At 39.3% G+C, this 25,363-nt stretch overlaps 3 protein-coding genes across 3 annotated transcripts in view; 2 read left to right on the top strand and 1 right to left on the bottom strand.

Annotated features, from left to right (window-relative positions):
• Nucleotides 1-1,976: 1,976 nt before the first annotated feature.
• On the bottom strand, nt 1,977-9,934 carry napgb (N-ethylmaleimide-sensitive factor attachment protein, gamma b). Its single transcript, XM_059345250.1, has 12 exons — nt 9,776-9,934; nt 9,444-9,511; nt 8,333-8,417; nt 8,235-8,252; nt 8,112-8,142; nt 7,908-8,017; nt 7,609-7,675; nt 7,432-7,502; nt 6,486-6,564; nt 4,311-4,390; nt 3,947-4,076; nt 1,977-3,194 (listed from the first exon to the last, which is right to left on the bottom strand). The coding sequence occupies exons 1-12, from the start codon at nt 9,829-9,831 to the stop codon at nt 3,057-3,059; spliced, it is 933 nt and encodes a 310-aa protein (XP_059201233.1). The 5' UTR covers nt 9,832-9,934; the 3' UTR covers nt 1,977-3,056.
• Nucleotides 9,935-12,082: 2,148 nt separating this feature from the next.
• On the top strand, nt 12,083-20,356 carry rab12 (RAB12, member RAS oncogene family). The gene is made up of 6 exons (XM_059345061.1): nt 12,083-12,488; nt 13,483-13,543; nt 16,153-16,291; nt 17,439-17,528; nt 17,929-18,033; nt 18,184-20,356. Exons 1-6 carry the CDS (start codon nt 12,263-12,265, stop codon nt 18,289-18,291), a joined length of 729 nt encoding a protein of 242 aa, XP_059201044.1. The 5' UTR covers nt 12,083-12,262; the 3' UTR covers nt 18,292-20,356.
• A 506-nt stretch (nt 20,357-20,862) lies between these two features.
• The window catches only part of LOC131980080 (microtubule cross-linking factor 1), an 88,947-nt gene continuing 84,446 nt past the window's right edge, over nt 20,863-25,363 (top strand). Inside the window, exon 1 of the mRNA XM_059344238.1 lies at nt 20,863-22,176. Coding sequence (XP_059200221.1) covers nt 21,316-22,176 — 861 coding nt within the window. The 5' untranslated portion in view covers nt 20,863-21,315. The remainder of the gene's footprint in view (nt 22,177-25,363) is intronic.

Genomic DNA, 25,363 nt, shown 5'->3' on the forward strand with positions numbered 1-25,363 from the left:
ACACATAACAAAATAAAGCCTTAGTTGTGGATATCACCGAAATAGAAGTCAAGGCAGCAATATCAAGACTTAAACCACATAAGAGTCCAGGTTCAGACGGCTTCACAGCTGAATGGTATAAGTCTTTCAAGGAACAGTTGATTCCAAAACTGTGCCAGATATGTAATAGAGCACTCAAAAAGGGAGAGATCCCCCCCTCATGGAAGCAAGCTATAATCTCGATAATACCAAAGGAAGGCAAAGATTCTTAGATTGTAAACAATTTCGACCCATCTCAGTCATTTAGATTTATCCATGAGAGACAGACTGAGACAGCTTGAGGAGGACGCTACATATTATGTGGCATATCCAGCAAAATAAGACACAAGCTATGTTAATGGGATTGGATGCAGAAAAGGCGGTTGATTCAGTAAGATCGACTTTTTTGTATAAGGTGTTAGATTTATTTTGGTTTTCACCACACTCTTATAGAAGCTTCCAAAGCTCTATATAATAATCCAATAGCAAGAATTAAAATAAATGGCAGCCTCTCAAAATCTTTTGTTTTGGAGCGTTCTCGTAGGCAGGGTTGCCCCTGTTCACCACTTCTCTTTTCCCTTTTTATAGAACCTCTCAGTCAATATATTCGGCAAAACAAGCAAATCAAGCAAATCAATGGTATAAATATAGCAGGAGAGGAACACAAAATATCCTTGTTTGCGGATGACGTGTTAATATTTTTATCACAACTATCAACATCCCTAACAACTTTAATGCCATTGATGGATATGTTTGGTAAATCATCAGGCTATCAGATAAATCCCAAGAAAACCCAAGTTATGACCTTAATTTTAACCCATCAGGTGATTTGCTAACTAAATACAGCCTAAGTTGTAACAAAAAATCAATGAAGTAACTGGGAATTACTCTTACCCAAGACATTACAAAATTATTTGAAGCCAACTATATTCCTCTCAACTTTAAAATTAAGTCTGACAGCTCCAGATGGGATCACTTACCCTTCAGTCTAACTTCAAGGATTGAATCAGTGTGATTGGTGGTGATTTTGCCCTGCATGTTGTATCTTTTCCTATCACTACCAATTGAAATAAGTGATCGACAGTGAATCTAAATCTCTTTTAGTGAAATCTAAAATTGCAATCGGAGAAATTTAAAAGTTGGTGGTCAAGGTGGATCAGTTATATAAGATCAGGGAGACCTGAACTACTTAAAGTATGAATGTGGGGTCTGTTGTTGGGTTTTTCTATTTTGTGCATTGTAGAATGAGAGAGAGAGTAATAGCTTGGTGAATATGTTAGCACGATTGTTGAAGTACATGATTGTTGAGGTACATGGTTTTGTTTAGCTCTGTATGTGTGTAATGGTGCTGAAATGACTTTCTATGTTTCTCCCTGATAAAAAAAAAAGTACAATATTTATCTCTGGGATTTAGTGGAGTAGAAGTACCAAGTGTCATGTAACAGAAATACTTAAGAACAGATGACTCTAATTTGTATTGAGGTAAAGTATTTAAGTAAATGTAGTTAATTACTCTCCACCATTAGTAAGAATGTAATAGGAAGCAGACCTCAGTAAATATATTAGAAACCATTATTAAGTACTGAACTGCTGTACAATGTCAGCTCACACATAGCCAGATCTAAGGCAGTCTGTTCACATGACTAAGCTACACTTTGTGTTAATAACCCACAGGAGGAACACTTGAGTCCAGTTTTGATGTGACTAATGCAGATGCACCGCAGATGATGAGAGAGCATCACAAAAGTAGCATGAGTGTGTGTGTGCATTAAATATCGCTTAACAGGGAGAGAGCATTAGCCTCATCAAAGATAAATAGGTCTTAGAAAGCTACACAGTCATTACATGTCTGTCAGAGGCCATTTTGGTGCAGACATCTGCAGCCGCCGCTGTCAGTTTCACTGATGTGGAAAATCTGTCTACTAACCCGTTTAAGAAAATGCACAGAGACCGTAAAGTGCCACACAATGGAAATGTTTATTGATGCATGTGCAAAGTTTGGAGATATGCTTTTGAGGAATATATAAGAAGTGGGCAACACCACGAATAAAATAAAAAAAATGTAAACAATCCCTTTATAACTGTGTTAGTTGTGTTGTACCAGAACAATTTTAATTGGCATGAAAATATTTTTTCCCCATCAAAGTGAGCCTCTAAGACAAAACACAAAGACACAAATCCAGCTTCTAAGAGGAAATCAGTGGGGAGAATACACTGAAAACATCACTGCAGGGTCCCTTTTTCATGTTTTTGTCACTTTAATTCGACAATTGTACTGCGGAAATGAGGAATAAAGACACAGCCGTAACTATTTTTTAAATAAGGTGTAAGATATCACACACACCTTGAAAACAGTCTATAGTTGGCAACAAGCTGCACCATTATAACTGATCTTTTTATAAGTTGAATAAGCGCTAATGTTAAAGACAATAGGGTCAATCCATTTTTAAACCTTAATATTCACATTTATTTGATTTACTGTTGCATTATTCCAAACATGCATTAACAAACTTATTGCATATTGTTCCAGTAATATTTCTCAACAGGCTGCAGCCGTAAAATACTGAATAATTTAACTCTGTACAAATAAACACCTATACACTGATCAACTCAATATTTAGAGTGTTTCTGATTTTAATATACTTATAGCGATCTCAAGACTCTACTCACAAACGATAAGAGCAAAATGTACAGCTTCACAGAGACGAAAAAACAAGAGAACTTTTACAAACACCAGGCTTTCATACATTATTGAACATTGACGATTTTTCATCATGACACTGAGGATCCACCTCAAAGAAACACAAATTAAAAAGGGGCTGCTTAAACTCGACTCCTCTGCAACACCAACTGCAACTGTTGTTTTTTTTTTTTTAAATTGCTTTTTTTCTTAATATCTTGCACAATAAAGATTAAAGAGCCACACGTGTGGGCTTCAGAGCTGAAAGGATTTGTCAAGGTTTTTAACTCGTACACACAGAGGGTGTCTTCGTGGTGGAGCAGCAGATGGGTACAGTCGGCACTCTGGAGGCTGAAGGCTAACACAGCCCGCCCTCGTAATCATCCTCATCCTCTGCGGCAGCTGGCGCCCCGCTAGCGCCGCCTTGTGGAGCAGCAGCCTTCTTCTTCTTTCCTCCTCCTCCGGGTACCCTCAGAGAAATAGCCAGCTTGGCGTACTGTGAGGCACCAGGGAAGTAAAATGAGTCATTAAAACTGAGCTTTTAAAAGACTGTGAAAACTGTTTTCACTTCTTCTTGCTTTGATTGATGCACATGAACACATTTTCTGCATAAGTGGGAACAAATTTGGCTATTCCATGTGAGAGATTTCTGCATTTCTGCTCTTCTCTGTGCTTTTGACAGTGGTTTAAAAATAGTCCAGGCTCTGCTGGAGGAAGAAGGTGTCATATTTTTGCACACCAATCAAGTCACCAGGCAACATTTGAATCAAAATGTGATCACAGTGGAGGGGTTGTTCATGTTATGGCTGGAGATATACTTAGTTTTTAAGAACTCTTAATTGTTCACGTAAATGCTTATGTAAAACGTGTTACTGGAGGATTCCACTAGAGGGCACACCACAGAAGTGAGATAAGATTTGCAGGATGTAAATGACAAACATTGCAACAGTCCAGGAAGTTACAATATTGTTAATTATAACAGTGAAGCAGTTGTAGATGATGATGAGGCCCTCAAATCAAGCACATTGCTGTGCACATAGGAGTAGTCCTCTCTATTGTCACAAACACCTGAAAGGGCCACAAGATACACAAAGCAGCCATTATGCATATGCAAATGTGTAGTTAACAGTAACTACATCTTCGGCCTGTGTCCTGATGAAACTGATTAGATGAGTTTTTTAAACCCTTGACCCTCTGAATCCCACAACCAAACACATTTGTTTGTGATTATATGTCAACAGTACTCACATCATTGTCCATGTACTTCAGTAAAGGTGAGTTGCAGACACGGTAGACCTGGTCCTCGTCCTGCTCGTCGTAGCCCTGCAGTAGTGTCTCCATGGCAACGCTATCTTCACTTCCACTGTACCCGGGCAGACTGGAGGAGACCAAACAGCACTTCATGTTAGGATAAGTGGCAGAAGTGTTACAAACTAACTCCAAAGAGCGTCTCTTTATACGATCAACTTCTGGCTGTGAAGAAGGAATGTTTCCTGTTTGATTGCACAAGATAAACTGTCAGTTTTAATGCCTTGCTCGAGGAAACTTTGGCTCCCTGTAATCTGCACAAGCCACAGATCACAGAAATGAGGGAACTTGATAAAAAACGTACCTGTAACTTTCTCTGACACATTTATCAGCAGCGACGTAGTCCCCTCTATGAAGATGAACCAGCACTTGAGCAGTTGTTTTCTACAGATTGAAAAGCACAGACCGAGTTATGAGAAATATGCACAGAACAAATCATATGTTGTTATTTCATTATGATGAGTTTCCATTCTGAAGAGGTCAGGGTGAGCTGCAGAACAGCCTCCTAAACATCTGGGGTATGTTCCAAAAAATCGATCCAGTAAACAGGGCTTATTTCCATTTCCGTTTGACTTGATTACAATCAAGCTCAGTTAATATGGCAACTCTTGGGACTCAGTCAGTTGAAGATTAGTCAGATTAATTCAAATAAATTGGCTTATTTGGTAAACTCACTATGGAACAGGCCTCTGGTAGAACATCAACTTGGTAGAACATCAACTTGCTGCTCATTTTCTTCCTTTTTACGTTTATATATGTCCCTTATGAGACCAAACCAACAATGAATATACAGTACAGGCCAAAAGTTTGGACACACCTTCTCATTCAATGCGTTTCCTTTATTTTCATGACTATTTACATTGTAGATTCATCAAAACTATTAATAAACACGTGGAATTATGTACTTAACAAAAAAGTGTGAAATAACTGAAAACATGTCTTATATTCTAGTAAGCAAAGGGTGGTTACTTTGAGGAATCTCAAATACAAGACATGTTTTCAGTTATTTCACACTTTTTTGTTAAGTACATAATTCCACATGTGTTCATTCATAGTTTTGATGCCTTCAGTGAGAATCTACAATGTAAATAGTCATGAAAATAAAGAAAACGCATTGAATGAGAAGGTGTGTGTCCAAACTTTTGGCCTGTACTGTATCTTACTAACAGCCACGGACACAGAACTCCATAATCCTCCTAAAACTAATATATATATATAATATATATATATATATATATGGTATATTGAGAGAAATACACTCCACTTAAATGTGCTTCATTATGTACAGGTGCATCTCAATACATTAGAATATGATGGAAAAGTATAATTCTAGTAGTTCATTCAAGTCAAATAGCCCCAACCAAGTATTGAGTGATATAGATGGACATACTTTTCAGAGGCATATTAAACACACTTTTTAAAATTGGTCTTTTGTAATATTACATTTCTTTGAGACACTGAATTTTAGGTCTTCATTAAATGTAAGCCATAATCATTATAATAATTAATTAAATAAATTAAGGCATTAAATGTTTCATTCTGTGTGTAATTGACCTATATAATGTGTTATTTCCACTTTTTGAATTGTATTACAGACATAAATATGATATTCTAATTTATTGAGATGCACCTGTACACCTGTCCAACTGCTCATTAATGCAAATCTCTAATCAACCAATCACATGGCAGCAACTCAATACATTTAAACCTGTAGACGTGGTGAAGACGAGCTGCTGAAGTTCAAATTGAGCATCAGAAAGGTGCTTTAAGTGACTTTGAATGTGGCATGGTTGTTGGTGCCAGACGGGCTGGTCTGAGCGTTTCACAAACTGCTGATCTAACAAGCATCTCTAAGATTTACAGAGAATGGTCAGAAAAAGAGAAAATATCCAGTGAGCTTCAGTTCTGTGGTCAGAGAAGAGCGGCCAGACTGGTTCAATATGATAGAAAGGCAACAGTAACTCAAATAACAACTCGTAACAAGGTATGCAGAAGACCATCTCTGCATGTACAACACACCCAGCCCTGAGGCAGATGGGCTACAGCAGAAGAAAACCACACCAGGTATCACTCCTGTCAGCTAAGAAAAGGAGACAGAGGCTACAGTTTGCACAGGCCAGGTGCCAGGTCTGATAAGTCTCTATTGCTGCTGCGTCATTCAGGTGGTAGGGAGTAAAGCTGCCAAATCTGCAGCAACTGCACTATGCTATTGTGCCAATACGGACCAAAATCCCTTAGGAATGTTTCCAGCATCTTCTTGAATCTGTGCATCAAAAAATGAAGGCAGTTCTGATGGCAAAAGAGGGTCCAACCAGGACTGGCAAGGTTTACCTAATAAAGGAGCCTGTGACTAAATATACCCTGCCGAGATGACACAACATTGCCTCGCTGGAAATAAAATTCCAGCTGAATGTGATAATATATTAAGTCTGATTAAGGTACTTAATGAATTTAATGAAATAAAAAAAAGTTAACCAACCTTGAAGCACATGGGGAAGTTCTCAATCTCTTTGTACATGTTCTTCTCTTTCTGCAGAGCGACTGATGCTTCATCCAACCTGGTAAGAAAGACGATAACACAGAGAGGAATGATGAGGAGCAGAAACAGTAGCTTAACATTTATAAAGACAGAGAAACGGCTTTGGGGCTGTTGTCTTCATTGGGCACAGGGGCAGATTAATATTTGATATTAGATCTAAGTAAGTTTTGTGAAACAGAAGTTCCCTTTCAACTTGCTTCATTGATTTCTTAATCAGCATATGGTAAAACAGCACAATGGACAGTTATAACTGATCCTGTGTTTTATTAAAAAAAATCATCACATACTATTTAGCCATTTTCCTTCCTGATAACAATTATGTTACTAAAACTATCAGCTTATATTGAGTGCCATTCCAATACTAGTGCATTTAAAAAACAAACAAAACTAATTTAACAGCTGTATATTACTAACCCTGTATGCATGTATTATTATTCTTTTGTGGTCAGGCTCATGTCAAACCCTTTGTAAAACAAGAACAAATGCATACACAGATCAATGTCACAGAACCTATTTTTATTATCTAGTTTCTGAAACTGGAAACTGAAAAAAGGCCACACTTTGGTAAAATAACAGGACAGTATTGGTAGAAAACGCTACTTTATGCATTTTACAGTTTAAAGTTTTGCCAAATTGGTGACATTTTGCTAGATGACAAAGAAGAGAGATGGCTCCCTCATTAGTAACTTCCATGATCGATTTTGGACACTGAACTTCTTTCTGGAGCTGATGAAGCAGCAAGCGAACCATCTTGCTTCTTTCTCATCTAACTTGTTAGCTGCACAGAGTACAGATCGGTGTATCTGCAGAATTTCTAATACTAGTATTGGTATCCGAAAAACTCTGGTCATTTATATCCTCTCCACCTTGTCTTTATGTAATTTACCTTCTTAACCGGACCAGAAGTCTGGAGGCTTTCCCCAGCAGTTCAACTGCCTGACGCAGGCGGTCCTCATTCTACAGAGAGAGAATAAACATGGATGCATATAAGTGCAAAGAAATAAAATCATCAATCAGCATCAGTTAAATGATTCATTGAGGTTTGTGGGAAGCTCAATTTCACCTCAAACACGCCAGCTGCCTTCTGATACAGGTCCACAGCTTTCTCTAGGTTTATAGGCTCGATCAGTCTGGTGAACAACAAAAGACAGTGATGTTAGATGAAAGAAAGGAAAAGACTCTTTTTGGTCCCTGCACACATCAGTATTCCCTTTTTTAGTGGCAGGATTTTTTTATTAAAACTAAAAAGGTACAGTGTCAGATAATAACAAGACTAACAGCTAACAGATGGGAAATTTGAATTAAATCTAAGGTCAAACATCAAACTTGCTTTCAGGTTGATAAATAAGGAGGTGTTTTTACTTTCCAGCCCGGTCCAGAGCCATGGCAGCAGTGTCAGGAGTCCCATTCTCCATGTACATCATACAGGCTTTCTCTATGTACTGGATGGCCTCGGGCATCTTCTTTTGCTCCTGTTGCAATGCAAATACAGCAGAGTTATGATTCTGCTGCAGAAGCTTTACCCACATCTACCTGCTAATGACTCAGTGTTTATTCTACACTCACCTTCATCATCATACCTGCCTGTTCAATAGCCCTGAGGAAAAGGAACAGAGTTTTAACAAAAAGGGTTTTTTTTATTATTTGCTGCATACTCAATATGTCAGGATGATAACACAAGATACTTACTTTGCAGCATGGAAAAGCCTGGACAACAAGTTAAGGAAACTACAAAACAAACAGCAGCTTAATGTCATGCAACTGTGGGCAGAGCAAAGAGAGGATACGTCTTGTTTTCTGTGTGATATTCAGCTTCTTTCAGGTAAGCATCTTTTGCTTGATCATACTGCTTTGCATTCTTGAAGCACACGGCTAAAGGAAAAGGACAAATGTTTTTTGTTAGTGTAAAAACATGGGATATTTGGTAAAATGATTAGTAGAGAATGGAGTTGGTAGGAAAACATTTCACTCTCTGCTGCATTTTGCTTGCATCATTTAGTTTAGAATATCATAACAAGCAGGTGGGTTAAGGTTTCAGCTCACTGTTTTAATGCATAGAAATGTTTTTAAAATAAGGTGATTTATGATTCAATTCGTGTTGTGTGTTTGTACCAATGAGCTCCATCAATATAGCATTGTTAAAACAATGCAAAAAAGCAAATAATATAAACCATTTTGCTGTTGAATGCAAACACGAATCAGATCAACATGAACATTTAAATCAATATCTGTCATTATAAACAAATAAAAAAAGAACATATAAGCAATTCACAAGTGTGAATGTCTAATTACATTCAAAATAATAATAATTAACAAACATTGTTTTAAATCTCTTAATATACGCAAACAAAATATACAGTAACTGAATATTAACAGTGTTGTTTTTATACTATCATTAAAAAAATGCTGTATTTGAATTAAATATGTGAATGCAGCACTATAAAGCTAATAAAACCCCATGACGATGCAGTTTGTACAATGCACATTGTCCCTATAATGCAACAATCATTATTTAGTTTTAAAATGCACAGCCATTAACTTAGAATAGGTCTGCTGTTATTTCTAGTCGGTCTCTCCTTTTCTGTTTCTGTGTGCCAACAAACCTGCTTTCGGATATTAAATCAAAATATAGCCGATTCATGTTTTAATTAACTAGAAATATCACAGTTCTAATATCACTTAGCTTTAATACGTTTATTCGGCACTGCATTTTAACTTTCAATACAATAAAACTGAGATGATACAAATAAAAAAAATCTGCAAATATCAGATGCTTTAAATGGGTACATGTCAATAAAACAAACGTTTTTATGTTACAAAGGAGCAGAAATAGATGTTTCCCAACCAACCCCGGTCTCTCTTTCTTCATATAAATGTGTGACAACAATGTAACGTTACCTGCTTTGGCGTATTCTGAAGCAGCACTGTCAAAATCAGGCTTCCACTTTGTCAGACTCGTCTTTAAGCTACAAAAACATGATGATCAGCAAATTATGAACGACTGGAGCAGAGCAGAATCAGCAGTTTATTATCTATTACAGAAGAAGACATGATTGTAGTTCATGTACGCACTATTAAATCCACATATGGTGACATGACGATGCAGAAATTGTGTGAATTTATGTGGAATAGCCCCTGATGGAAATGCCACAGTGGCCTTTACAGCTAGCTAAAATCAGTAGTAAAACAAACAGAGCAGGAAATAAACGACATTATTCATCGAAACTCACCATTTTTCAGCTTTAGCCATATGCTCATGAGCTTCGTTTATCTTCTGAGCTGCCATGCTGTTGGGTAACTCGATGAGGTTTGATGAATTCGGTATCGATAAATGTCTGTGGATGTTATTTCGTCGATGTTTGGATTAACAGGAACTCCTCCTCGGGCGCAACGTCACCCGATGGCGCAGGCTACGGGTGCCGCATGGTGCCGCCGCGAACACACTAATACGAAACCCAGGCTGCAGTGACTGGTGATTTTAGAATGAATACATTATTGACACAAATTAATTATTTACAATGTGATAGACTTATGACACAGTTTCAAGGCAAAGTGGGCGACTAGAACTGTGTCAGTGTCTGCTGATCATTAGTAGAAGAAGTGAAGAAGATATTTTAAATAGCAACCAATCATATTTCTTAAACATATACAGTGGTGGAATGTAAATAGGTCCATTTACTCAATACTGTACTTAAGTACAACTTTGATGAACCCCTATACTATACTCTGTTTGTGTGTGTGTGTGTGTGTGTGTGTGTGTGTGTGTGTGTGTGTGTGTCAAATCCTAAAGTGCAATATCTGTGACATACAAAATACTCTCAGGGAAAAAACACACAATAACAACAAGACATCAAAACCCTATGTGCAATATTGATATAGCAGCCATGTAAGTATTTTATGTATATAAGGTGTATATAATATATGTATATGTTTTATTTTTATTCTTTATTTTGTTTATATATTTTTGTAAACTCACGTCCATATCTTGAGCTTCTGTGACAACTATATTTCTCCACTGCGGGACAAAAAAAGTCTTCTTATCTTTACTTGAGTATTTCCATTTAAATTAACTTTATATGTCTTTTTAAGCAAATATTGTAGTTTTTATTCCACTAAAGTTGGCTCACAGCTTTAGTTACTATTTAGGTCAAGATTTAACATGTGATTGATTAAAAATGATTACGCATTTTTATAAATTAAACTGCATTGTAGAGTATGTTCAATTAGCCATACCTTGAGAACATTAAAATTCTGCTGACACAAAGCATTACTAATTATACGCCAATATTGTATATAGAACATAAAGAACATTCTAAGTGGGGGAATTCTTCCTAATGAGTACTTTTAATACTTTGAGTGCAATTCTGTGGTTATACTTTTGTATTTTTACTGAAGTACGGTTTTGAATGCAAGACTTTAACTTGTAGTGGAGTATTTTCACAGTGTACTGTTACTTAAGTAAGGGTTCTGTATATACTACTTGTCCACCTCTGCCTATATATTAATTTTAGTTTGTTGATTTCCAATCTTTGTGGCTGAACACTTGAAATAAATCAAAGTCTGTGTCCCAATTATGTTTAAATCTAAGAGATCTTAGTATGAAGTTCTAACTTAATTTGCTAACTTTAATAAAAACAGTATACTATATAGATAAGTGTTTGTTTACAGTATATACACAGTGGTGTAATGTAACTAAGTATATTTACTAAAGTATAATTGTGATACTTTTGTACTTTTAATTGAGTAAGCTTTTGAATGCAGGGCTTTTAATTCAGTGGAGTGATTTCACATTGTGGTATTATTACTTCTGAATACTTCTTCCACCACTGTGTATGTGTTTAGTGTGTGGTGCAGAATTGGGAGATCTGAAATGTGTGTTCTTGGGACCCTTTACCACAGATTGTTGATTGGGACTGTGCACCTAAGGTAAAATATTGGTCAATGAACAACTGAACATATTTATAATTATTTGTCTCATTAATAGAGTAAATATTTTGAGTATGTAATCTACAGGAGTGATGTGCAGCAATTTAGGAAGTTTTGTGTTACATTGTTCCTGACAGCTGATTTGTTCTCAAATCACAGCAAACCACGAACCCTTTAGAAAAAATATATAATTTAGGAAAATATCGTCACCCTGTTAAAATTCAAAGTGTCATTAATGTTCATGACACATCCCATGTCATGAGGCTCATGTCACTCTTATGTAGACACCTTCAAAATAAAGTGTTACCATATCTTGCTTAAGTCACAAAGGCATGTTCAAGAATTTGCCTAAGTCACATTTTATTTTGACTAAATAATAAATAAATAAATCCACTTAAGTCACACACTTGACATAGGCCATTATCTTAAAGGGGTAAAATCACAATCAATGATCTGATCAACTGAGGATGTATGCACTTTTACCGTCATGAGGAGATGATTAAGGCAAAAAAACTCAATTTTGACAAAAAATGAATTAGGCGACTATTTTAACAGTGTGACGATATAAAGAAGCAACGGAAACGGAAGTGTGACGTAATGTGGTCAATGACGTCATGACGGCTCCGGTCTCTAATGGCTGAACAACAACAACTGTCGGCGAGTGACAAACTTTCACAAACTTCTACTGAAACAAAAGAAAGTTGGAAACAGCGGATTGTTTGGACTGTGTAGCAGTTTAGGCGTGTTTGTTTGTTTAGTTTTCCCCTGTAATTACAAATGTGGAATTACTGATGGAGTCGAGATATGACATACCGCGGAGGGCCGCCGGTGGCGGCGGGGGTTCCGCGAACTCGTCCCCCGCTCTGGGGGCTCAGTCGCGCCGCAGGAAGATGCCTCCCAGACCCGCTGATTTCAAACTTCAAATAATCATTATTGGCTCCCGTGGTGTCGGTAAAACCAGCATCATGGAGAGATTTACCGACGACACTTTCTGCGAAGCTTGCAAGTCGACCGTAGGTGAGGACAGGAGGACCTGTTTTTGTCAAGTTTTTATTGACAGCATTTAGCAGGGCTCTGTCTACTTACTGGAGGGAACACACTTAAACCATCATTGTCTGGATGTTCTAAACATATATTTGTCATAAGAACTGTGTTATAGGACTGAACAGGGGTTACACTACTGTGTGGAGCTAGCTAACTTAAGCTAACGGTAACAGCCCTGTTTTAAGCTAACAAAACTGTGTTAGCTGTTAAACTGTTGCAATGAAGCAAGTAGACACACGTTTAAAGCTTGGAATGGTGTTTCAGGTGGTTTTTGCCTTCTTTTTTTGAAGTTGTTGGTATGTCTAGCATGGATTCTGGAGTAGTAAGAGAGGCTTAATAACTTGTTACTTGGATAGCATCTGCAGCTGTTCAGTAATTACTTAACTTAATTTACTGCTGGTGAGCCTGTTTTGTTTATCTAAATAGGGGTATAGTCTTGTCCATTTAATGCCATCTTAATTTCTGATCAGTAATTTTTCATATTTCTTTATCAACAGTCCACACATTCTATATTTCTACATAAAATCACTTTTAACTGAGTGTTTTTGTTTTGTTTTTTAAAGCAGGAGTGTGTTGTGGCAAAGTGCTGTGCCATGGTTGTAGATGCTACCAGCTCAAAATACACTGAACCCTACATACAGTTTGTGCAATTGGGTAAACAGTCCTGTGACCAAAACAACAGTCAGTCACAGTGTCCAGTCCCAAAATAGTCACGCACAAGCAGCTGCTATGGGAGAGCTCCATTTTGTGCCCTGTCATTCCTGTGACACAGCTTGTCACTATTATTATTATGTGTCTTTTGATCACAAATTTCCATTAAATAAAAATAGTTGTAACCAGACATAAACCAAAATACAAATGAGGGAAGTCAACTGGTTTTTTTTAAGTCAATGAACAAAAAATCAAACCCACAGGAAATGCTGTTACTTGTACGTGTCCACACATGTGTTTCTATTTCCTCTCATAGGAGTTGACTTCAAGATCAAGACAGTGGAGCTGAGAGGGAAGAAGATCAGACTACAGATATGGTGAGTAATTGGACAGAAGTCTCCAGTTCCTTTACATCTCTGCATGGTGCACTTCCTGTGTCTGTCCTGCCATTCTGCAGACTGCTCTAACAAAAACTGCTGGCTTACTGCAGTAGGTAATGCATGTGCAAGGACTTACTAATATTGAAATCATTAAATTTTTGTCAACCAGTATCATGAAATTTGGTATTTTTTTATGCAAAGCCCCATATCAACAAATCCTGTGACTCTGGTGGGGATATAGATGTATGATGAGGGGCAGGTATTCTCACCATGTTGTTGTCTGAAGTTGGCAATCACTTTCTTCTAGGTTACAGGTACCGTTATATTAAGCATTCTCCTTATTTGTATCAATGACATACAAGCAGACACATATGTTTGAGAGTAAGAGATCATGTCCTTGTTGCTGGTCTAGCAACAGCAACTGGTTGGTCAGGACAACTTGTACCTTTTGTATGTGATATGCCTACTAATGAAGCTCTGTATGACAGTAATAGCAGGCCAGGATCCTCTTATCTATATGTGTACACACAGGGTCCAAAATATGCACCCACCACTCAGTTCAGTTGAATGACCATGTTTTGTTTTACATCACTGTGCACACTCTTGGTGGCACGACACGTACGGACATCAGTAATTGTATCGCAATTCTTTGATGAACCATCATTGTCCACAATCGCTAATGGATGTTTTATAGAAATTGATATGGTGCCACTGCTCAGCATTGCAGCTAATTATTTCCAGTGGCCACTTGTGGTATTACAGCAAAAAAAATGCTGCTGCAGTGCCAAGGAAAAATTAACAGCATGGTGGAAGTATGGTTAAAAGAAAATTAACATGGAACTCAACAAATTGGACCCGACATTTTGTTCATTTGTTTATTGTTTTTAACTTTATGTTGTTGAAAAATATTTCTTTTCTTTTTTTTCAATCTGTCAGGCGTAACAGAAAAGTTTATTTTGGCCCCTGTTTACATCCAAATTGTAATATGTGCATTTTTTATAAACAACACTGGACACTAAATCCAATCTTGAAGTGATATTTTCTGTGATTTTCCCCTCTATACTTCTGACACATCTGCAGAATAGATTGTCTCAGTCTAAGAAGTACTAATAAGTGGTAGTAATTGGATTTCACTTTGTCACATTTCTGCAAAATGTCTTGCTATAATACTGATAAAAAGGTACAATAAGAAAAAATATCACATTTTGTTTCAGTACCCTTATTCCATTCAGGATTCATGCTTTTTGGGTGATTAGTCAGTTGTTTAGAAATTGGCAGCTGGACACATTGTTATTGTAGCTTTAACATGAAACTAAATTGCCTTTTTGTTTCATTTCATTATTCCAATATACTATATGAATTGTAAAATCAGATATGGGCAGTGATTCAGATAGCTTGAACCAGCATTGCTCAAACAGACCACCAGTGACAGGGAGGATGTTATATCAGTGGTTTGATTCAATTATGCCTGTGCTTGTGTCTTGTGACTTTAACTAGGCCTTAATTACATTTTCAAAACATCTTGTGTTTCCGTCCAAACAACCAAAAAAAACTCTTACTTGCCAACTTACTTACTTAAAAAACGTACTTGCCACAACCTACAGTCAGGGAAGCTTTTATACTGATCGATTACATGACTGCATTGATTGTTTTGGGCTAAAATGTGGGAACTCCATCGCTTATTTCACTAACTGTCCTGTTCACTAACACCCCCTCCACCCTCCCATCTCCACGTCACATCTATCCTTTTCCACGTCCCGTTTTATCCCCATTCCTTTGCCCACCCTGCAACCTTTCCATTCAAGATGGCCGTCCTCAGTGTGTCTTGTCTGTCACGTTGAACTGCTCACATCAAGCTCCATCATTGCCACGTCCGGCCTTACCTAACCGCCCCTGCCATTGTGCTGCTGTTTCTCTGTCCGCTCTCCTGCTCATAAGCCTGACTGTGACTCACAATGGGAACAGAGAGAGACTAGCTGGCTGAAGGTACAGTAACACTGCACTGTGAGTGCAGCTCAATCTGCTTAACATGCTGCTGCTAAACCAGATTCAGAAGATGAGCTGAATCATAACATAACCTAAAATTAATCTGCACATGTATTTGTAGATTGTTAGTTCACCAGCCTTCACTTATGGGCGCCCACAGGAGGAGTTCTAGTTGTTGATAAATACCTTAATAAACACTTATATGTGCTGGGGATATAGTTTATTGTAAACCATTTATACAATGTTATATACTGCTTATAAATGCTAAATTTGGGAGGAAGTGTTGCAGTTAGCAGTCATTTCCCAACTGTTTTTATTTTCTTCAAATCATAGATGCCTCATTTTGGAACAAAACTCTTCAGATGTCTATTTGGTTTTAGTTAGATACCAGATGATAATGTGCATATCAGATTTGACCCACACAATGTGGGATTCTGCTATTTTGATCTCAGTTTTTTCTTTTTTTAACATTGGTTTATACTCTATCGTCATCTTTAATAAATGAAAAATGCCTTTGGTGGAATCAGTCATTTAGCTGTTTGGTATTCAGAGAGGTCTTGGTGACCTTGCACTGACTGCACAGACTTTAAATTATATATGGTTTTATTCATGTCATTCAGGGACACTGCTGGCCAGGAGAGGTTCAACAGCATCACATCAGCCTACTACAGAGGCGCCAAGGGAATAGTGCTAGTGTACGACATTACCAAGCAGGAGACCTTTGAGGACCTGCCCAAATGGATGAAAATGATAGACAAGGTAAACAAACTCTCAGACGATTGTAATACAATGAAATGTGCTTTTTCTCTGTTTTCCTTTGGGGTGTTCCTTTGCTATTGTTACATTACAGACATCAGAAAATGTGTCACAACATCAAACTTTTCTCTTGCACTGAAGACTTGCATAAGAATTTAAATAAATCCAAGAACATTGCCAAACCAGCCAAACCTCCTCTGATGTTTACCCTTCAGTTCTACCTTTGTCTTTAACCTCATGTACTCTGGCAGTAGTTACATGAGTGAGAGGTGTTTTATAAGGTGTCACTTTGCAGAAACACTTTCAGTTATAGTCTGACTGATACTGATGATTTAGGAATTTTAATTTTCTTTACACAATCCAAAATATAAATTAACATTTTTGATAGTTTTTGGGATAAAAATTATAATAATAATTATAATAATTATTATTATTAAGTATACTGAGAGGGACATTCTACTGTTGAAAAATAAACTTATCTCTTCTCTTTGGTGGACAAACTAAAGAGTGGTGACACAAATTTCTCTAGTCCAGTGTCATGTTGCCATGCTGTTAAAAATGATTTTCCCCTTCCGATTTCTTTTTTTTTTTTTCACATTTCTCACACTTAAATGATTATGATTCAATTATTGTCATCACTAAAATCAGCTCATTCCAGTTTTCTGTTTGCTGCCACCAATTGCAACCAAATGCTAAGATTTTGCTGCCAATTTATCAACCCGGCAACTGTTGTTGTCGAGTCATGTCCTGTCTAGTTTCGGTTAGCAGAAATTGTAACAAGTAGCTTGAGGTTATTTATTTTAAGAGGTGACATGTGATGACTCTTGACTCTGTAACACCCATTTTTATGTTTGCATTAATATTCAGTTTTCTTCGCAACTCCCAACTTGACATCACACAGAAATGGATCAAAGCACTAAGTGATATCCTCATATATTTTTAATTGCTATATATTTAAATTGACCTGAATTTAGTTTTTTTAACAGCAAATTAAATGTCTAGTTATTGCAAAATGTTCCTTAGTAGAACCAGCGTTCATGGTGACAGTATGTTGAATGCATTTCATTGCAGTAATCTGGTATGACTTTTATGAAATGTGAAGCTGATGATGTCCTGACGTGTCTCCTCTCTGCTGTCTGTTTTATTTCAGTACGCCTCCGAGGAAGCAGAGCTCCTCCTGGTCGGAAACAAGCTCGACTGTGAGAGTGATCGTATCATCTCCAGACAGCAGGGAGAGAGGGTGGGTCCCACACACAAGTCCTCCCATTCACCATCATATGACAAAACCACATTCTCTGTTTCTTTTAAATTGAACGGATTAAAATGTCAAAGAGAAGATACAGTAGTGCAAACAAAGTCACAAGATATTGCAAAAAAAACAAAACCCTAAATAATGCAGATGACTGTAGGGCAGATGCTGGATTTTCTTTGTCTTTGGACTTTGTGTACTTTAAAGACACACTGATAGTACTGATGTCCTCCTCAAGAAACTGATATAACAGGTAGCATAGCAACAGGCTTAACCAACCAACCTCAAGGAGAGTTTTACATCAAGTTTCCACTTGTGTTTAGCTGAATTTCTGCTCCTGTGGAATGATTCAGTTGTTCTTTGATCTAATTTCAATCTTTTTGTGTTGCAGTTTTCCTCTCGAATAAGTGGAATGCGCTTCTGCGAAGCTAGTGCCAAGGATAATTTCAATGTCGATGAGATCTTCCTGAAGCTTGTTGATGACATCCTTAGCAAGGTCAGTAGAGCCTGTTCAAATATCTTATATTGATAATTAGGCAACTCATTTCTTTTTTTTTTTTTCACATAAATGTATATTAGGCAGTTGCACACTGCCTTAGTATTCAGTGCATTTAACCCTGTGTTTCCTGACTTCCTGATCCAACAGATGCCTCTGGAAGTTCCCAACAAGGAGCTTTCCAACAGCGTCCTGTCTCTGCAGCCTGAACCGGAAGTGCCTCCGGAGTTGCCGCCTCCCCGCATGCGCTGTTGCTGAGAGTCGGAGTGGTCCCCCCCCATTCTACACACACACACACACACACACACACACACACACACACACAGCCCACATGCAGAGTACCAATCTGGCCACCAGGGGACAGCAAACAGCAGCAGTTTGGAGTTACTGACTGCTGATGTAAGATGCATGGACTCTGTCAGTATTATCTTCCCCTGTTTCTTCTCCTGTTTTGTAACTGTACACTATGACTTGTACTACACTAACACTTTAGCCTGGTGAATCACCCACACTTCCTACCACCCCTTCTGTCTACACTTGACCCAGACTACCTCATTCCTCGGACCGTTAGGCTAGCTGTGCCCCACAGGTGCCTTCGAGGTAGAGAGCCCTCTGGTAGCAGTTGCACATTTTTAAAATGAGGGTGATTACTGAGGGCCTTACAGCTTCATCACACATACTGTACACTAAGTTTGACATTGTCCGAGTTGCCCCGACGGTCTGGTATCTTTGCATCATCTAGCTTACAGAAAAGGGATAACAATATGTTAAATCTCTTCAGCTTAGTTTAATTCTGGATCTAGGTACAGTAGTTTTATATTCTTATTAATATTACCAAGTGACGAGTTGACTTGAGGTTAAACAAAAGCACATGATGTAAATATGGCGTGTTGCTGTAATGACTGGACAAGGTGCAGATTTTTGTTGCCAGCAGTAGGCGGTTGTGTGGTGGTGGATCATATCAGTTTGTATTCCTTTGCCTTAAAGTGTTAAAGTGGCTGGAAAATGCGGCTCATTTCACATTTGTATAAATTGTAATGTTTTGCACTACAATCCATCTTACCTATCTAAGCTGACATGCATAAAAAAAGGAAAGACTCTTAGTTTAGTGAAGGTCAGTGTTGCCTCGGTAGTGGCCGCTCTGAACTCCTCCACACCCTGTTGAAGTGGGACGGAGATGCAAGGAGAGATGGGTAATGTAGTCTTTGAGGGACTGGTGTTTTCACAGGGGCATTCTCTGTGTGTGTTACTGGCTTTTTAGAGAGGACGCAGCCAGTAGACATGCATGGTTTTTAGCCTTTGTTTCGTTACTAATATTGTATTTTTTTGTTTTTCTTCTGAATTCAGAAAATGGCTTAGAGAAGAATGTTTGAGTCTCCATTTTTGGGGCAGATCAGCTCATATCTGCTCATTTTGACTTGATTTGAGTTTCTTAACAAATTGATAAAGAATCATATTCATTTCAGATCCTGCTTGAAGGGAATATTTGTGTTTTGAAAAAAGAGGTCAGCAGTTTTTAAATCATAATTTGGCAGTTTGTTACAGATCAGTATGGATGTACCACATTGCTTGTACATTTTCAAAAATACTAGGCTGTGCATGTGAAGCCCTCCTCCTCCTTTATAGATATTAATAAACATTCAATTCTTCCGTCTTTATTTGTTAAATTAATGCAGTATTGTAGCACTGTGAGTTTTTCTGTTTTGTTTCTACATGTTGAAGGAAAACTCTGAGACCGAGGAAGGACGAGCCCATTCAAAGGACCTGATTTAAAATTACCTAAACTGACTTGCTTTTAGTTCATTTGATTTTTTGTTGTTGAAGTTTTATATTGAAGTCAAGCTTCTGTGGACTTAAACTGACACATTATATGTTCTATCAAATGGATAGTTTCATACCAAAACAAAAAATTGTGAGACCTTTGCTAACCAAAAGGTCACAAGCACATTTTGCAATAAGATTATCAGCCAGCAAACAACCACACAAATTATCCCGCGACTTTATCACGTTTGGAAACTTCTTTTTGATATCGTTTTGTGGAATGAAACCTTTCATTTGTCCCCCGCCCTGACTTTTAGCATTCGGCACTAACCCTGTGGTCTTTCTTTTAATAGCCAAGCCTTATACTACTCAGTGTTTTAAAATATACATTTTAAGAAATGCTTTTATTTGAAATGTGTATCATTAAAGATGGAAGACTCTACTTTGTATGTTACAAGTCTTTGAAAAGTTTTGGCATGTTTAAAGCAGATTTGTGGTATTTATAACTTGTGGCATTCTTGAACTAATGAAATGCAATTAAAGATATCTATATTTATTACCAGATTATGGTTTTGATTTTATTCTGTGACTGTGTGTTTCCAAAATCTGGATGTCCCAGGGGTCCTTGAGTGGATTCTAGGATGACAGAAATTATAATTTGCTCAGTCTGAAATTCATTTCTTCCCCCTCAGAAGTTCACATCATTGAAATATGCTGTGAAAATGATGTTTTACTTCATAGTAGAGATAGAGTCTTTGAAATTGGGCTCTTTAGGGGTAAAACCATTGATTTGGGGATTTGATTTTGGGGTTATTGAGTGTAAGGTTTCCCACAGGCAGAGGTGAGTATTGGTGCCTCTTAATCCATCTTTATGCCTCATGTGTAGGTGTTCAATAGCCAATAGAGTGTGTGTCATTAGGGCATGCGCACCAAAGCGTGTCAGACCTGGTCCCGCCTGGTCCCAGAGAAAACAAGGGGTGTGCTCGGGCGCTTGTGAGACAGCAGCGCATGCGCCCCGCAGAAAATCACGGGCGTCGAGCCTCACACCGCAGCGATTGCAGATCTTACATGTCAGATAGGAAGGAGTGGGAAGGGGTACGAGACACGGGGGGCCCAACACTCACAGCCCGGCGTAACAGAGGGATGGAGAGCAGGTCTGCAGGAGAAGAAGAGGGCTGATGTGACTCCGACTCACTCTGTTCTTTCTTACTTGAGCCTTACGAGCCCTGTCTGCAGATGCAACCTGTCTGTCATCCCATCCGTCCCAGTAATCCCTTTTTTGTTGCAGCGTTTCCTCCAAGGAGGCTCCAGCAGGCAGAGGGGACTACAATGACAACCTGGTGAATGCAGCCGAGATGGAGTAACACAGCAAGCACAACGCAGGATGCGCATCCCCGGCCCGACAAGGAAGAAGGTAGAGCAACCTGGCTGTTTTTCTGCTGTCGCATGTCAGAGATTTTCCGCGGTGCTGTGGATTGATCGTTTCCTTCATCGCCCTCCTGCTGCCGGTGTCGGTGTATAATGGAGAGCTCCAATGGCTCTGGCAGCGACACCAAACCGCAGAACCACCAGTTGGAGAAGAAGAGACTGAACCGAGCGCCTTCCCCGGCCAGACCTTTCCTCAAGGATGTGCACTCTCGCTCCACCAAACCACCTGCCATCGTACCCAAATCCCCCAAACTCAATAAGCAGCAGCAGTCTGCCTCAGTGCCCTTGGCCCATCCGAACCGCAGCTCCAGGCGCAACACAACCGGGGCGAAAGAGAAACCAGCCACGGCAAAAAGTAACGTAAAGTCCTCTGGTCCGAAAAAGCCCACAAAGGTTCCCCAGCATGCAGCAGCCGAGCCCAAAGCAGCTAGCATCAAACCGGACAGCACCAGCAGTCCGATCCTCGCCAAAGGCAAGAAGGCGAAACCAGCCTCGGGGTCCCCGGGCCCTCTCAGCCATGGATCCCCGATCCGGGTACCGACCGCAGCGCTTCTCGGCCGGGTCAGCCAGACCGACAGCAGCTCAGACCTGTCAGACTGCCCGTCCGAGCCGATGTCGGACGAGCAGAGGCTGGCACCGGCCGCTAGTAGCGACGCCGAGTCCGGTACCGGCTCCAGTGACCGGGATCAGGTGGGAGGCGATAATCCGCTGCGGGCAGAAGCGACCGGAGCGGCTGCTGCTGCTGCTGCTGCTCCGTTGCGCACAACCGACGCTTCCTCCGCCAAGGGAAGCATGTCTCAGGCTCAGCCCGCTCCGGGGGCGCACGGAGCGAAACACAAGCAGGAGAAACCCTCATCAGGCGCACAATTCAGACTGCCAGGCACCAGGGATGTAACTGAGGAGGACCTGCAGCGGGAGGTGGAAGATTTGAGATCCGAAAACGACTACCTCAAGGTATGGCGATGATTTCTCAACAAGTTACACGACAGGCTGCTATGCTTATTTATTATGTTGCATTTCTTTTATAAAACCAACCTGTTTAAAACCTACATCTAAAAAGACACCATTTTCCCCTGACTCAGTTAATCTCTAGTCCACAGGCAGCTGTTTCCCAAAGAGGACCCAAAACTGTCCCTTTACAGGAGAGTCCCGGTTCAATCCCCAACATCACCTGTTTTTATGTCCTTGAGCATCTCCCACCTGCTCACTAATTAAAACCATAATCTAAATGTATAAATTATTCAAATCTAAACCCTTTTCCTATAATGCCCAGCTGTCATCCCCATGATGTCCCTCTGTCCGCTCTCCATCCATCATGTCGTCTTTTTTACCCTTCCCGGGCTTCCCTGTGGGTTTGACCTTTATTGATGGGAGTTTTATTGATAATGGCTTCACCCTGGTGCGTCCTTAGACTTTACTTTCTGTAATATTGTTGCTGTCAAATTGCCAAAGTCTATTTTGACAGAAATACTCAATTTTTTCCCTTCTTGTTGCATCTGGGACACCAAGAGTAACATCATCTCCTGCAATGATTGTACTCAGGGATGCATGCACAGTAGTTTTTTTTTAAATCACAGTTTGTTGCCAGCGTTGTATTTTACATATTGCATGAAGATCCTGCTTGAAGACTTCATGCAGGATCCTCCTCCCCCCCATCTTTAAGTAGGCTATCCCCCATAAGTTGGGGAGGGGAGGCAAACAGATAATGCGGCAAACAATCTTGCAGTTTTTTTTGTTTTGTTTTTAGCTGGGAGACGGGTTATTTGCATGTCAGTCTGAGTATTATTTCAAACTTGATCACGCATGTCTATGTCTCTCTCTCTCTCTCTGGCTCAGTGCAAACACAAGAGAGTTAATCAGCTTTTCTGGCTCGGGCTGTAATGGCTTTATCCCACAGGACTTGATAACAGTCAGATGTCCCATGTGTGTGGGGTTCAAACGCCCTCCTGCCTGGCTGTCAGTCTGCCAGCTGGGACTCTGAGGTGAACTCTTCTACCTCTCCCCTCCCCCCATGCCCCAAAATGTCTGGGAGTCCCCGCCACTGCTACATCACTGCTGCAAAACATGTTTATCGCATTTACTTTATTTTGATCTCTCGGTTTTATTATAGATTATATTTTAGATGTTTTTGCATCCTTTGCATGAAGCAAAAAGCAAAAGAAAATATGTGGCCATGAGGGATTCCAGCTTGTCTTATTGTGTCTACATAATTTGCACATTTTTCACAACATCAAGATTTTTAAGGCTGCCACTATCCATTTCTTTTCAAGCTCCAATTGATTGAGTAGTCCATTGACAGAAAATTAACCTGCAACTATTCTAGCAATCAGTTCATCAATTTAAGTCATTGCTCAAGCAAAAATGTAAAACCATTTGCTGCCAGCTTCTCAAATGTAAAAGATTTACTGCTTGTCTTGATTCAGTATAAATGTAAATGTTTTATCTTTGGGTTTTGGACTTTAGTCTAGACAAAACAAAATTATTTGACAGTGTCACACTCAGATCCGGGTGTATTTTTAACTGTTGTTCTTTATGTTTTAATAGAGGAAACGATGAATCAAGATGAATTTGTCGAGTTAATTGATAAGGAAAATAATCTTTAGTGGCAGTCCGAATTATTTTCTCTTAATCTACTAAATACTTTTCTATTGTCAGAAAAATTGTGAAAACGTCTCCTGCAAGTTTCATGCGCCTAAGATGACATCTTCAAAACACTTTGCTACAGGGTATTTAAAAGTCAGATTGCAGAGAGGATGAACAATATGGATTGGTGGAGAGTTTCACAAGCAGTAAAACACAACAACACCCTGATAGAAATAGAGAGAATTCACTGCTGGACTGTTGGTTTGTTGGTTTTTCTTGGGTCGTGAGCAACTTTTCCACAATTTGTTTGACATTTCCCAAAGTAATATATTGATCAATGAATCTAGAAAATAATTACAGAAGCCACTCAGTCAAGATATCCTCACTTAATAAGTACTCAGTATACACACCCCTCATAAACATCAGTGACGTTCTCTAAATATACCTTCTCCCCGGACGCTGCTCTGTTCTCTGCTTTTAACCTGCTCATCGATTGGGCCGACCCTGCAAGAGGTCATTAGCTCCTTCCTCCAGGGCCCTCCTCACATAACAATGGGCTCTGTGCTTTTCCAAATGAGGATAGATTTAGTTTTCATTAATTGACACACTCCTCCTCCTCTCCCCCCCCCCCCCCCCCCCCCTTCAGCATATTGTCTTTTCATCAGGTGCCAGTCAGACCCTTTGAATATCCGTCCCAGGGGAAATCTACTGAGCAAACAGGCTCCTCCGGATGGAGACAAACAGATACCCCTCCAGGTTACCGGACAAACTATCGTAGTACTACACAGATAAATCTTTCCCTCTTTACCTGCTTCAAGGCCGCGTGTTTCATGTTGATGGATGAATGTGAATGCATCCAGTCCAAGAGATAAAGATGCTTAGAGCCAAATAATGATGTAACATCGTCAGCACTGAGAGCACTTGTGTTACTGGATGTAATAATGTGAAAGTATATCCACAAAGGTATATTATATTGCATCTCTCAAAACAGATTTATGCCTAAAGTGCTTAAAAGTTATATTGTTTATTTATGTATATTGTTGAATTGGACTATTTGACATTGTCCCTCTGCTGTTATTGAAAATGTGTTTATCAGTGTTTAAAGGCACACATTTAAACTCCTCCCCCGGCTCAATATTACCCCTTTTCCACTAAGGCAGTTCCGGGGCCGGTTCGGAGCCGGTTCCTACACTTGAACCAGTTCTTCGTGCTTCAACAGCCGAAGAACCGCCTCTTGACCAGGAAAACTGGTTCCAACTCTTTGCTGGTCTTGAACCACAAACCGCTTACGTCATGGGGCTGAGGGGCGGGATTATCGTGACCAATAAGACCAGCTAAAACATGTATCATTCATTTTATTTGATTTCTTTAGTTGCAGTTTGATCCATACGGGCTATCATTAGCTTACAACAAAGGCCAACATCAACATCGTACGTTCAGTGTTAATAAGGATGTAATTGTACTGCCGATAAAGACCAGCAGCACAAATGTGTCGTACCAGTCGTGTTTAGATGCTAATATAGGCTCACGAAGCCAGGAGCAACATTTGTAAAGAGAC

Source organism: Centropristis striata, chromosome 11 (assembly GCF_030273125.1).
Source record: "Centropristis striata isolate RG_2023a ecotype Rhode Island chromosome 11, C.striata_1.0, whole genome shotgun sequence".
Lineage (NCBI taxonomy): Eukaryota > Metazoa > Chordata > Actinopteri > Perciformes > Serranidae > Centropristis > Centropristis striata.